The sequence below is a fragment of the Neopsephotus bourkii genome, unplaced genomic scaffold (genome assembly GCF_033783945.1).
Source record: "Neopsephotus bourkii isolate Nb327-2 ecotype Australia unplaced genomic scaffold, CSIRO-AGI_Nbou_v1 NB_144, whole genome shotgun sequence".
NCBI classification, from domain to species: Eukaryota; Metazoa; Chordata; class Aves; order Psittaciformes; family Psittacidae; genus Neopsephotus; species Neopsephotus bourkii.
Genome location: NW_026900661.1, coordinates 807,488 through 819,825, shown reverse-complemented (window position 1 = coordinate 819,825; position 12,338 = coordinate 807,488). Strand labels below are relative to the sequence as shown.

The 12,338-nt window shown below is 37.7% G+C and overlaps 1 protein-coding gene across 5 annotated transcripts in view; it reads right to left on the bottom strand.

Moving 5' to 3' along the window:
- ACOX3 (acyl-CoA oxidase 3, pristanoyl) overlaps positions 1-12,338 on the bottom strand; it is a 34,456-nt gene that overhangs the window by 18,112 nt on the left and 4,006 nt on the right. For 4 of the 5 annotated variants that reach the window (XM_061369400.1, XM_061369409.1, XM_061369380.1 and 1 more), the window contains exons 3-7: positions 11,972-12,205; positions 10,918-10,989; positions 9,399-9,488; positions 7,640-7,783; positions 6,687-6,775 (exon numbers count right to left, since the gene is read on the bottom strand). In XM_061369400.1, coding sequence (XP_061225384.1) covers positions 6,687-6,775; positions 7,640-7,783; positions 9,399-9,488; positions 10,918-10,989; positions 11,972-12,205 — 629 coding nt within the window. The remainder of the gene's footprint in view (positions 1-6,686; positions 6,776-7,639; positions 7,784-9,398; positions 9,489-10,917; positions 10,990-11,971; positions 12,206-12,338) is intronic. The other variant, XM_061369419.1, reaches the window with a different exon arrangement.

Sequence of the window (12,338 nt, the reverse complement as noted above, 5' to 3'; positions counted from 1 at the left end):
GTGTGCTGAATGGAACAGCTCCCAAAATGACCTAAACTGTTTTACCCACTTTCACCTGTTGTGATACAATCCCAAATAGTTAAATCTAGAGGAAATCCTTTGCTGGAAAGAGCAAAAATTCTTGTGGAAAGTTTTATTATAAACTTTCTGACATAAATATAACGTAGCTAATTCTGTACCACATAAAAGATTACTTAGAATTATTTTGATTAAAACTCACATGTATACCTTTTTTATAACATTTTTCACAGCTAGTGAATCAGAACATATTTCCAGTCATTATATAACAATCTAGTTTGTTAAAATCAAAACAGTTCAAGTAAGAGCTTTTGAAAGCTTAGATTTTTCCCTTAATATTGTCCATTACAGAGACATTCCTTCTTTTTTCTGTAAGCTATCAAAGTAAATGCATACAAGATGGCAAAAACTTTAAGAAGCAAAAGAGAGAGAACTAGCCATTAAAAATCACACAGAAAATTCCTATGTGTAAAGGAATACGATATATTGCCCATAAGCACCAGTGTTGAAAATAATAGCAGAATCTTACAGGACCTGGGAGTTAGGTGACCTCATGAGCTCACTGCCAACTGCTGTTACGCTCCTTCTCCAGGAACTTTGCTATGTGTGAAATTGCTAGACAACACTGGCCAATTTGAACTTGATATTGGAACATATTAAAAATAAACAGCAAGATTTAATGAAGTCAATGATCACATTTCTAATGGTTATTAGCCTAGAATGCACAGTGAATAGACATGGTCCACATCTGTCAACGCATTCAGGGGAAAAATCTCCTTAAAGCATTGAAGCAGTTATCATACAATAATGGACCTGTATACACAGTTCTGGGGATATCGTGTACCAGCAAGTTTGGGAAATGGCTACATTTCACATGGTGATGACAAGACCATAGGTTTGAAAGCTACCCTACTTAGGGCCTCTTCTGCATAGCAAGTAGTGTGACTGAGATTAAGACCTCTCAGCAAGAAAGACAGATAGCTGTCACTTTCAATATGTATCACAGGGCTCTACAGCAATGTGTAATTTTGCATCATGCAGTCCATAGGTAAAAAAAAACCTGCACCACATAGACTTCTACCTATACTAGCTGAGCAGAGTGAAGCACTATTCCAATAGGAGCATTCTTGTCTGGGTCCTTCAAACAGTGGTTTAGGGAATATTTCAAGCGAAGTTAATCTTAATGACTTTAAATCATGCAAGAGTAGTTCATCTGGTGTGCAGTAACACTGATAAAAAAGAGGCAGCTGAAACAGCTATGAGCTTCTTCTGCCAGTACTAAATTAATAAGCTGTTACCTATAGTACAAATAGCTCAAACATGCTTTGGTGAATTTCAGACTCACTAAAATGCCTTTCCTGCCAGCTTTTGTTATTGACTACGTTAGAGATGGTGCAGTGACAGTTCCTTCAGTCCTTCCAGCCAGAAACAGAAAGCAGGTGAACAGTATTGGAAGGCTGAGCGTTAAATGATCTCATGGCTGTTTATGGGATACAGTAAGCCTTGGGAAGAATAACACTTGAGAGGTTGGTGAAAAACTTGCAGAAGGAAAGAGAACAGCCACATATTCCAGACTGAAACTCACAGAAAGGTTAGAGATGAGAGAGTCACAGAGAAGCTGGAGAAAACAGTAAAGCAGAATTTTAGCTCTAGTTTCTACAATCAAGACTCTAATCTAGGAATGTAACTTTGTAATAGTAATGCTCAGTAGCATTGCATTTTATATGCCTGCTAATCCTATCTTAATGTGCTTTACGGACACACAAAGACCTGCTCATGCCGGAATTCTTGCAGTCTAAGTGCAGGCTGTGCAAGGAGTTTTGGATGTGCAGATTCCTGCAACTGTCAAGAGCTTACAGTGCTCTGATAAGGAAGAAAAAAAAGGTTGGTTGAAGTTCACTGCAGATGTGAGGCTGTATTTCTGCGGTTGATAAAGCAAATGTGTGACCAGACCTGAATCTACCTTTCCCCATTAGCAGCACCAAGTACCTGTCAGTGTGAACTACCTTTGGCTACACAGTTTTAAGGTACGCGTGAGTGACAAAACTGAGGAGATAAAGCAGCACTATTCAGCAACCTGACTACATCTCAGCTGTGTGCATAATCCTGTGTATACCCCCAAAGTGTTTAGCCTTGACTGTCAAAACTAAGTGGATAGGTCAAAACAGGGAAGTATCAATGCTTCTACTGTAAAAATAATTGTTTTTACCTAAATGGCAAATCTGCAAGATTTATCTTGCAAAATATTTAACCGTGAAAGTGGCATTAGCGTTCACAAGGAGTGAAATATTGACAATACTGTATTCAGATAATGTAAGTACAGGAACAAGCATTTTTTAAGATTGAGTTTTATTTTATAGCTGCTTCATTACTGTTGTTTGTGACTCTGATCAGAGGCTGCAAGACAATAAAGACCACAGACAAGCACAAGCTTGTCTATTTGAGAAGCAGGACTGATTTCTACATCTGCTTTCTTATTCACATGTCTGTACTGTTTCTTTCCCTGTACAGCCTCTTCTGTGGCCTTGCACTGAACCAGACCTGACAAATGGTCCCGTCGAAGACAGCCAAGCTATGTTGGGCTTTTTCTGTCAGATTAGTTTCCAGGCATTTCCAGTTCTCTGGTTGAGTCCCCTATACTGCTACATAAATGTTTGTCCCAGCACAAAGAAAAAGGCAGTGTGGGAGTAGAAGCAAACAACCAAAGAAGCTGAGTATGGAGATTATCTTCACCGAACTACTGCTTCAGATTGTAAGATTAAGTTCCAAAGACTATTCAGACTTCAATAGCTCCTATCTTCCCAGTGAAACAACTGCAACCATTGCAAAATCTAAAAGTCAGGAGGATAAATACCAGGAGACAAAAAACCCTTTAAGGACAAGACTTTGATTTGTCCTGCCCTTAAACTAGAAGTAGCAGAATCTTAATGTATCATTGGCACTGATACTGAAATAGTAACAGAGAAAATAAATAGGAATTAATCTCATTCAAAAGTTGGAATTAACCACTTAAAAGTCTGTAAAGGCCTGGAGGTTGTGTGATGTATGCCATCTTCACCAGTACCCAAGGAATTGTTATGAGGACTTTCAGAACCTGCTATCTCTTTCCAGGATGGATTGTTTTACAGTCTTTGTTGCTATTCTGCTCAATAAATCCCCTCTGTCCATTTTTTCTTGGGTGCTATGTTTTGCTTTTGGTATCCATAAAACTGAATCTGGCCTCAGTGATTGCTAGAGAACATGCTGAATGTCCTAGCATGTTGTATGTGTGGAGAGACTGGTCACATTTTAATTGTACATGAAAGGCTGTTAAACAGCTAATTAAAAACTTTGGTTTTCCAAAGTCCATCATTATAATTAGATACAGTTAACAATCATTTTTCCTCCAGAAAGAACCATTTCTCTCCTACAAAGAATTCAGTTAAAATAAATAGTTTTCTATCTGGCAGTGATTTGTTTTACTTTTGATAGCTTCATTTCACTAGTTCTTCCCTAATCATAGAGAGGTTCAGCAGCTCAACAAACTGTACACATTATTGATGGATACTGCTGAACGAGCTCAGAACAGGCTTTTTTACACAGGCAGGCATGTTAAACACCACTTCAGAAACACAATTATAACTGATTCTCAGACTCTTTGCCATGTGGATTCAGTTGGGCATCATTTCAACTTCTGGAGTGAGGAAAGCAGTGATTTGCTAAAACTGGACATGAAACCAGTTCACCACCCCCTCAGTGGTAAACATTTACTGATACGCACTGCAGCCACTGGTAATTTTGGTGAGGTTACACCAGCCAGGGTAGGCAACAAAACGAAATGGGAAGAAACAGAAAGTGCACATCAGCACTTACCCAAGCTTTTCCTTTATGTCCCTCTTGCACCTGCCATGCATTTTACTAAAAAGACACTGCATCCCAAATACCCAGAGGTTCTCCAGTGGTTGTTTTTGCAACTTCATTTTGGGACCTCAGACAACAGCATATTTCAAAGACTGCCAGAGCACTAGCAACACGTGGACGTTTTTGTATTATAAATCTGAAGAGCAAAGCAGGTGCATCCCCTGGTGGCAGTCTGATTTATTTTCTGGTAACAAAAAGACCAACATAAAATCTCCATGAGAAAAACTGGGAGTCCTGGTTTTAATCATTTACGTATTGATTACAGAAACTTTTTTGCTAGCAACAAAGAAAAATATTTTAAAGTGATTTTGTCATTTTTGTCAGGGTAGCTGAAATTACAAACACTTGCAAAAGCCATGGGATTTTTGGACATTCCAATTATGAAACTATGAGAATTATTTGGAAAGACAAACTTGGAAGCAGAAGGCTGGTCAATTGGATTTACACTGCAAAAATTCCCACATTACTTCTGAAATTCTTTTGTTACTGAAAACATTACATTCTGCATTAGCAGGAAACCAGCCTTCAGCCAAATAACCCAAGAGATTAGTTGTTTTCCAAAGCCGGAAAGGACAACTACAATCTCCTTCTGAGTTCTTTTACATAGCATAAAACAATGGCATTTTCCAAGGAAGTTCTGGAATTTCTTCCCCATGCCCTTCATAAGTGCTCAGAAGCTTAACTCTCTGTGCTCATATTGAAAATCAATAGCTGGAAAGTACAGCAACAAAATTTGACATCTCTGCCAGAGATGCAGGGCTCTGATTTTCACTCTGACCATTTATCCTCAGTGTAACTACATGGAAATAGATCTGATTTACTAAATGCTGATGGTAGCTACGATCTCTGCAGTCCTCATCTAGGCCTTCACGTACCTATGAAGAACAATGTGTACAAGTCCTGACATTTTTGACAGCTCAGTGTGAGCAGAATGATGCAAAACAAAAACTAGTTCTCTGGTTCTTATGAAAAATGCTGGCATCTAGCCTCAGACCTCCAGAGAAAATAGCTGAGGCTGATGAGGAACACAGGCTGAGTTTTCAGCCGAATGAAGGGTATTTGTTGGTAAACTTGGGCTCCCTTGCCCCTCTATCTTAATCCTCAGGTGCTGCCTTAAACTGAGGCATTGCTGTTAGCAGAAAAATGATAATTATTTTTAAAGCAAAGGAAAGTAAACAGAATGGTTAGAATGCCCTATGACTGCTTTAAATGACATGTGATGCCATAACTAAGGTAAGGGACCCCATCTGACATTAAGATAGGAAGTCACTGGTATCTCTTATTTACATTATATATTAAGTACATTACAGTTTCAGATTATTCAGTTGTTACTGCAATTTTAAGATATGCTCTATATTTTCCCAGTGGATCAAGGGATAAGTGGATTTTAAAATAACATGCAATTTGATGTTATGTGACAAGCACACTCTTCCTTGTGTTGCCTATAAAACTGATGCAAATTAAGAATGAACAGCAGAATTCGGACATTGCTACAAAAATCCGAAACTGAACTACATTTTGATTGTTCAGGCCCATGTTAATGTGCCATCTGGTGGGTACTAATTTTATAACGCAGATGCGGACAAAAATATCAACAAAGTCCATCCTCCCTCCCCTTCTTTTCCAGACCTTTTCATGTTTTTCCTTTATAAAACTTAATTTTCTGTATTTTTTTTTTATTGCATGTGTCTTCAAGCAAAAAAACATCAATGAAAATGAGCGCTCTAGACATAAAAGTCAATGCTTTTTTTTTGCCACTACAGGCTATTTGGGACATCAGGAGGACATTGGTATAGACAACTACAGAGCTACAACCTTCTGGAAAGCCAAAGCATTTGAAAGCAGGATAAACTTCAGGATGTCTATACTTTGTTTACTGAAACAGCATGTTATGAAGGACAATACATGTATCTGTAGTGAACCAAATCAATACAAAAAGGTAAATCTGAGGCATAAAGAAGCGCCAGCCCACCCTTGCCTTACAATTTTAAGTCTGACTTTACACAGAGCTACGTAATGCATACAGGGGTTTAAATCACAATTTTTACATAACGGCCGTTTTAATACAGAAATCTACCACAATTTCCTCGCTGTCTCTCCTCCCCATTGGACACCTTTGGTTAGTAAAGCAGAGCCATGGTAAAGCCACTGAAGTCCATGACTCAGAAAGGAGCCCAGGTACTTTTTTATTTCAACTTTACACAGAGAATACAGAAAAAAAATAACTAACCTTCTCCTCTGCAGTGAGCAGGATTAGTCAAGAAACCCAATGGTTCAAACAAGACATCTAGTTTCTCTACTGGGTCTCATTAATCTTACATCTTTACTAAGAATAATCCTTGTCTGTGGACCTCTGTTAGATGCACACTGGGCTTGAAATCGACAGACAAAATAATTAAAGCTTACACCCAGATGGGTGGAAAGGCTGGCTCAGTTATTTACTCAGAAATTGATGGATTTCTGTTAGGGTTTTCAGTTTGTTTTCATCATTACTCTTGCAGAGTCTATGACTGAAAGAACATTTGGGGATATTCACAGAGCATCAGAGGCAGTTTACATTCTAAAATGTCAGAGAAGCTGATGGTTATTCAGATAGAAAATACTGAAATTCAAGAGTATTCAATCTGGTGTTTGTTTTTTTTTAGAAATACCAACAATATAAAACCACTAGTGAGTATGTCAGAAGACAGAACTAACACAGGAGGATATTTGCACCACCAGGTGTTTTATAATCTAGAATGTTTCCTCCTTCAAATGGACTGACTTACCCATTATCCAACCCATTCTGCCCAAGTTTCATTCCTATGTCACCTACCATCACACCTGGCATTGGTAGGAGAGATTTTGTATCTCGAATCTGCATAGAAGTGGAACAAAACATTATTTCAGTTGTGAAACGATGGAAAGTTACTGGCCTAACTTTTCAAACAGTGACAATATTCCCAACTTGTATTCTGCTATTATGCTGAAGAAAACACTCTGTTTTTTTCTCAAGCACATAACCCTGGATATAACTTATACTCATTCAGGATACAGACCCCTTGATGTAAATTACTTTGGCAATATGACACTAATTACATCTGTGTGATAAATACGCCTTAACACTGATGACTGCTTTCATCAGACTACCATTGAAACCTTCTTCAGGTTTACACAAACATAGCAGGAATCAATGGAACTTTTACGCAACAACCAGCTTTGAGATATTCCCTAATTCTGCAATAAATTCTACTCAGTCTGTGACTACTTAATTTTACTCTGTACAATTTCCCTGTTGCACTGCTGTATATTTTGATGCTTTTAATCTTAGAAACTGGTATCCGTGGCAGAAACTTGCAGATTTCATGCAAATCAGCCTGCAGCACAGGCAGACATAAATCATCTTAAGCCTCACCCAGGCTTTCAGGATTTCATATAGCACAGGTTGGTTCTAACTGCATGAATAGTATGATAATCTCAAGGTTTTTCTGGAGCTCATTTGTATTTTTCAGGGTTTTTTGCAGAAAACTGTGAGTATAAAACTGGCTGCACCACCACCAGGAAAATCAATGAACATTGAAAACCAGAATCCTCATTACAACCGCAATAAATGCTAAAGGCTTTAATTAAAGAATTGTTTGGTCAGACATAAATAACGACAGAAAGTTATCAAGTTGAACCCACTCCTCCCAAAAGGAAAACAAAATAAAAAAAAAAAAGATTGGCAATATTTGTACTTTACCTGTACAATAAAGGAATGTAGTCCATGGCACTGTCCATCAGGAGTATAAAGCTGAGCATACACAACTGCATGAGTGGCATGTTTCCCCATATTACCAACCCAGAACTTTGCAGCTTCAAAGTCGGGAGTATGAATGATAAATTCCTGTATCCAAGAAAGAAAGCAGCAAATTATATAAATCCTAAAAATCAACACACAGCTATTTCCTTTTTTTTTTTCTTTTTTTTTTTTTTTTTTCATGACCATGGTAACGTTTTGGAAACATCCATTAGCTGTCAGGATTTCATTCTGTGCTCCACTTCCACAGCTAACATCTCTCTTAATGTATTCAACTTTGGAGAGAAGCTAGGAAGAATTTGGAGCTGAAGAAGTTCATTACTACATTGTAAAGCCTGAAATTCAGCCTTATTATTAGTCATTGAAGCAGTTAAAAAAAGTAAAGCATACTGATGGACTCAGAAGCATTTCTGAGATCTCATGTTAAGCTGAGCTGTGAGTCCATGTGAAGGACTGTGAAGGCTTATTTTAGCTGTGAGGGCTGAAAGCTATGCAGGGACCACCTCCTTATACAGTTTTGTATGGAAAGGAAGCCTGGTTAACAGTGCAAAAGGCAGCATAATTCCCAGTTTGGACAATTAGGGGACCATGTAGCAGGAATTCTGAAGAGTATGTGTATCCTGATATTTAGACATAGCTTCAGCATTCAGAATTTTAGATTGCAAATTGCACATGCTCCGGATATAAAAGAAATAGAAGCCCAGAGCTTCATGATCTTTACACAGATTTAGTCATTTCAGCCACTTTTACTGCAGTGCACTCATCACCAGCCTAAAATTCAATTTATTTAAATTGAACTCTTCATGCTGTCAATCTCACAAGTTTGCTTGTTTGTTTTTCTGGAAAGAGATATGATCCTTCATGTTGCACAAATGCTCACTGAATTGCTTGTATATGAAAAAGTGCAGATGGGAATGTTGTCCTGAAGAATACAAACTCTTACGTTTCAAACCTATGATTCTTATTTCTCATTCGTGTGAAGCCACTTCAAGATGTGACATTGTTCTGTACATTACAGTGCAATACAAAGCCAGTCTTTGGAAAACACGATAAGCCTATTCTTGGGATATTAAATAACACATTTTAAATTCAATTTGGCATAAATGCTGCATGCAGGTGACAAAAAGAACCATAAAGTTCTGTTGGTCTCCCCTCTTAACTTCTATTCTCCCTTAACATAAAACTACAGTAATTTCTGAATAAATGTTAGGACAATGAATTTATTTCTTCAATAATGTTACTTTCAGAAAACAAATTATTAGTAGTAAGCACTATCCTAGTGGAAAAAGCAGTTTATTGTTTTCCTCTTTGGGTCTCTTTCATAGTCTTGTTATCTGTTTTTTGTATTCCTTTTTCTCATCCTCAGGAAATAATGCTAATCTTTGTATATAAAAACTTCTTATTTAAAGACAAAAGGCAATATAATCTGCATGTCCAACTATTCCTTAAGAAACACAACAAAGAAGGCTGATATCCTTACTTTATATCATGATCAGAAGTGAAAGCAAAAAACCAGAAATTGCTGGGTTTATTTCACTTATTTATAATAATGTAAATATATGAGTTTTGTTGGGCTTTTTTTTACATTCGCAGTTGAACTGATTCTTTCTTGTTAAGCAAAGAAATCCCTAAATCATTCTGCTCTGTTAGTAAATATCAGATCTTAAATTACAAACATTATTCCTGTACATAAAGGACTAACCTGAGTGCTAGGATCAAATGTGGCAGTAGTCCGTATGCCTTTGGTATTAGTTCCATGGCTGAGTTCAGTCAGAGCAAAACATCCAAAAACCTAAATAAGGAAATAAAAAGGCACAGTTCAAGACCACTTTGTCGTAGCAATTAAAGTCGTAACATTATCAAATGATTGTGAATTAAGCTGTTGAAAGTAACTTACGATTGCAAGAAACCAGTCAAATGTAACCCTAAGCCTATGACATCATGCCTATGGTAGAGTTAAAGGTGGGTTTTTTTCATTTGCTGATAGCTGACTCATTCAGGCAAGTAGGGGTTATTATATTCATTGACCAATTCTCAGCTGTCTGTGTTGAAATAACTATTGCATGTTGAAAATCTGCAAGCCTCCTTGCATTACAAGCAGTTCTGGGAACAACTTAGAGGAAAACCAGAATGGGGTTGTTTATTTTTAAAACTGCAAATAGCTTTAATTACTGAAGGGGATAAATTTATATCAGACCAATGTATGGCTACGCTTGGTTCTCAACAGCATTTGGGAACACTGTCTGACCAAAGCCAAACTGAGATTTGCGTTCTGCAACTCCTTACCCTAGACTGGTTTGGGCTATAGTATACTCTTCTGTAACAAATCTTTGAAAAACAAGTGAGAATAAAACAGCAAAACAAAAAACCTGAAGCTTCAGGCAAAATTATTCTGACAAATACATATCTTAAGGCTTTTGCTTTCGGTAAGAGTCATTAAAAGAATTCATCCTGACCTTCAGTATGGGGCATCCAATCAAAACTATGTAGCAGTATATTGTTGTCTACGAGCAGATAGATAAACATATGACTTCAGAAACTTAAGCTACAAAGGTGCGTGGCTGGCAAAAATAAAAGAAGTGATAAAGAATAACAAAAGAAGCATAAAGCTAAGTTGGAGTGTACTTAAAATATAGATTGTGCAAAATCGAAAAGGGCCAGGTTGGACAGTGAACGCTGCCCACATAGCCAAATGGCATAGACAGGAGAAACTATTTAGGATTGACTCCTTCTATATCAGGTAAGCTGCACTTACTCTGCAAGGTACTTGGTCCTGAGTCTCCACTGGACTCCATGTGGTGTTTCTGTGGCACTAAGGCATTATTCAGAATGTAATTTTTATAGCATCATGGCAAGGGTATGTTTTGCACAGTGTATGGTGTAGATGTGGGAGGAGGGAATGTTTGAGCATGCAAAACTTGCTAGCATACTCTTAAATGAATGTGGATGGAGAACAAATTGGTGTCATCTATACTGCTTTGGGGTGAAGTCCCTAAACTTTGTCTGTATGTTAACTTGGACAGTTTAAAACAGATCCAGGGCATGGCAGAATAGCTAGCAGTGAAGGTAATCAGGGCTCAGTGCTTGAATCTGCTCCTTAGTCTTTTGCTGTTTAGAAGTACCTAGGTATATAAAGAGGTGAGAAATAAAACAAAGGTGCAGGAGGTGCCACGGTTCCGGTTGTGCCCATTTCTCACAAGTTACTGAAAAAAAATAATTACCTCCATGTTATAAATTTGCTTCACAAAGTCTGCAAACCTCGTAGAAGCACTCAAAATTGGACCTGCAAACACCTGCAAAAACAGAGAATTATGAATGAATTCTGTGAACTCGTGACAGAAAGCACAAATTGCTCATACATAAGGATTTGTAATAGTGATGTCCATTAAAGAGACCAGGGAAAGTAGGCTGCATGGTAAACTACTATTTAGATTTTAGCTGGAGGAGGTAAGTCAGGATTTGGTTGTGTCAAGGCCTCTTTGCAGAGGACTGAACTTTCCACAGCTCTAACCTGATCAAGCTTTCATTCAAGCTCTTAAAAATGCTTTATGAGCTCCCTTTCCACTAGTCCTGATGTCTGCTTGAGTAAAGAATAACTTTAAGACTATTCTAGTTCATTTTATTGCAACTGAAGGTAGCTGCTTCAAGATCAGACACTGTTTTTAAAGCTTCCTTTGTTTTTTTCTAGATAGGTAAAAACTACAACTCCTCTGCCATATGAATAGTAATAATTAATTCAACTAATATTATTTGACCAGCTATGTCAAGTATTCTTCTTGAGAGACTCAGCAGCACTTGATGAACAGAATCCCAGCCACTGATGTTAGTAAGAAACTTTACATTCCTTCTGGATTCTGCCCTATATCAAGCCACTGGGGGTTAGGCAAAGGAGTTTCTGATACCTGAATCTGTAGCAAAGACGTAGCCACCAAACAGGGCCCAACAACCAAGTTCTTTGGCTGCTACTATGCTGGAGAGGAGTGGATAAAAGAAAGTGGAGCTGTAGGCATCAAAGATATCCTTCTGTAGCCCTGTCTATGCTGCTCCACTTTACTTTCATGATGAGATTCAAGTGGAGACAGGGCTTAATGACAAAGATGTGCTAACTTCATCCCACAGCTCTCTGATTCTTCTAAACAGTTGAACTGAATTACATTTTTTAAAACAAAGGACTGGGAAAAAGGTTTTAATAAAACCAGCAGAAAACTACGGAATTCTGTTATTCAGACACTTATATTCAAATTTACACCCCTATACCCTTTGAACTGTACTTACACCGCAATGTATCAAGTACTGGAGAGATGGAGACCAATCATACATTCCTAGACAGCTCAACAGACAAAGTAGCTTTAATGGGTTCTCTCTGGTCTCTTGCAGAGTAAGAAAATCATACTCAAAGAGCCTTTTACAGCGCAGGAATGTCAGCTCCTGATATTTTTCACGGCATAAATCTTCTCCAGGATGGTGTGCAAATAGAGGATCGCTTTCCAGAGCAGAGAAGACTCTGTTCTTGAGGTGGAAAATATTACATGATACTGTTAACCTAAAATTATTAGCAAAACATGTTATTGTTCTTCTAGGATAATACTAGGCCTCAAACTACAATTGTCTAATAGAAAACTTAAATTTATAAAGCCAAAAT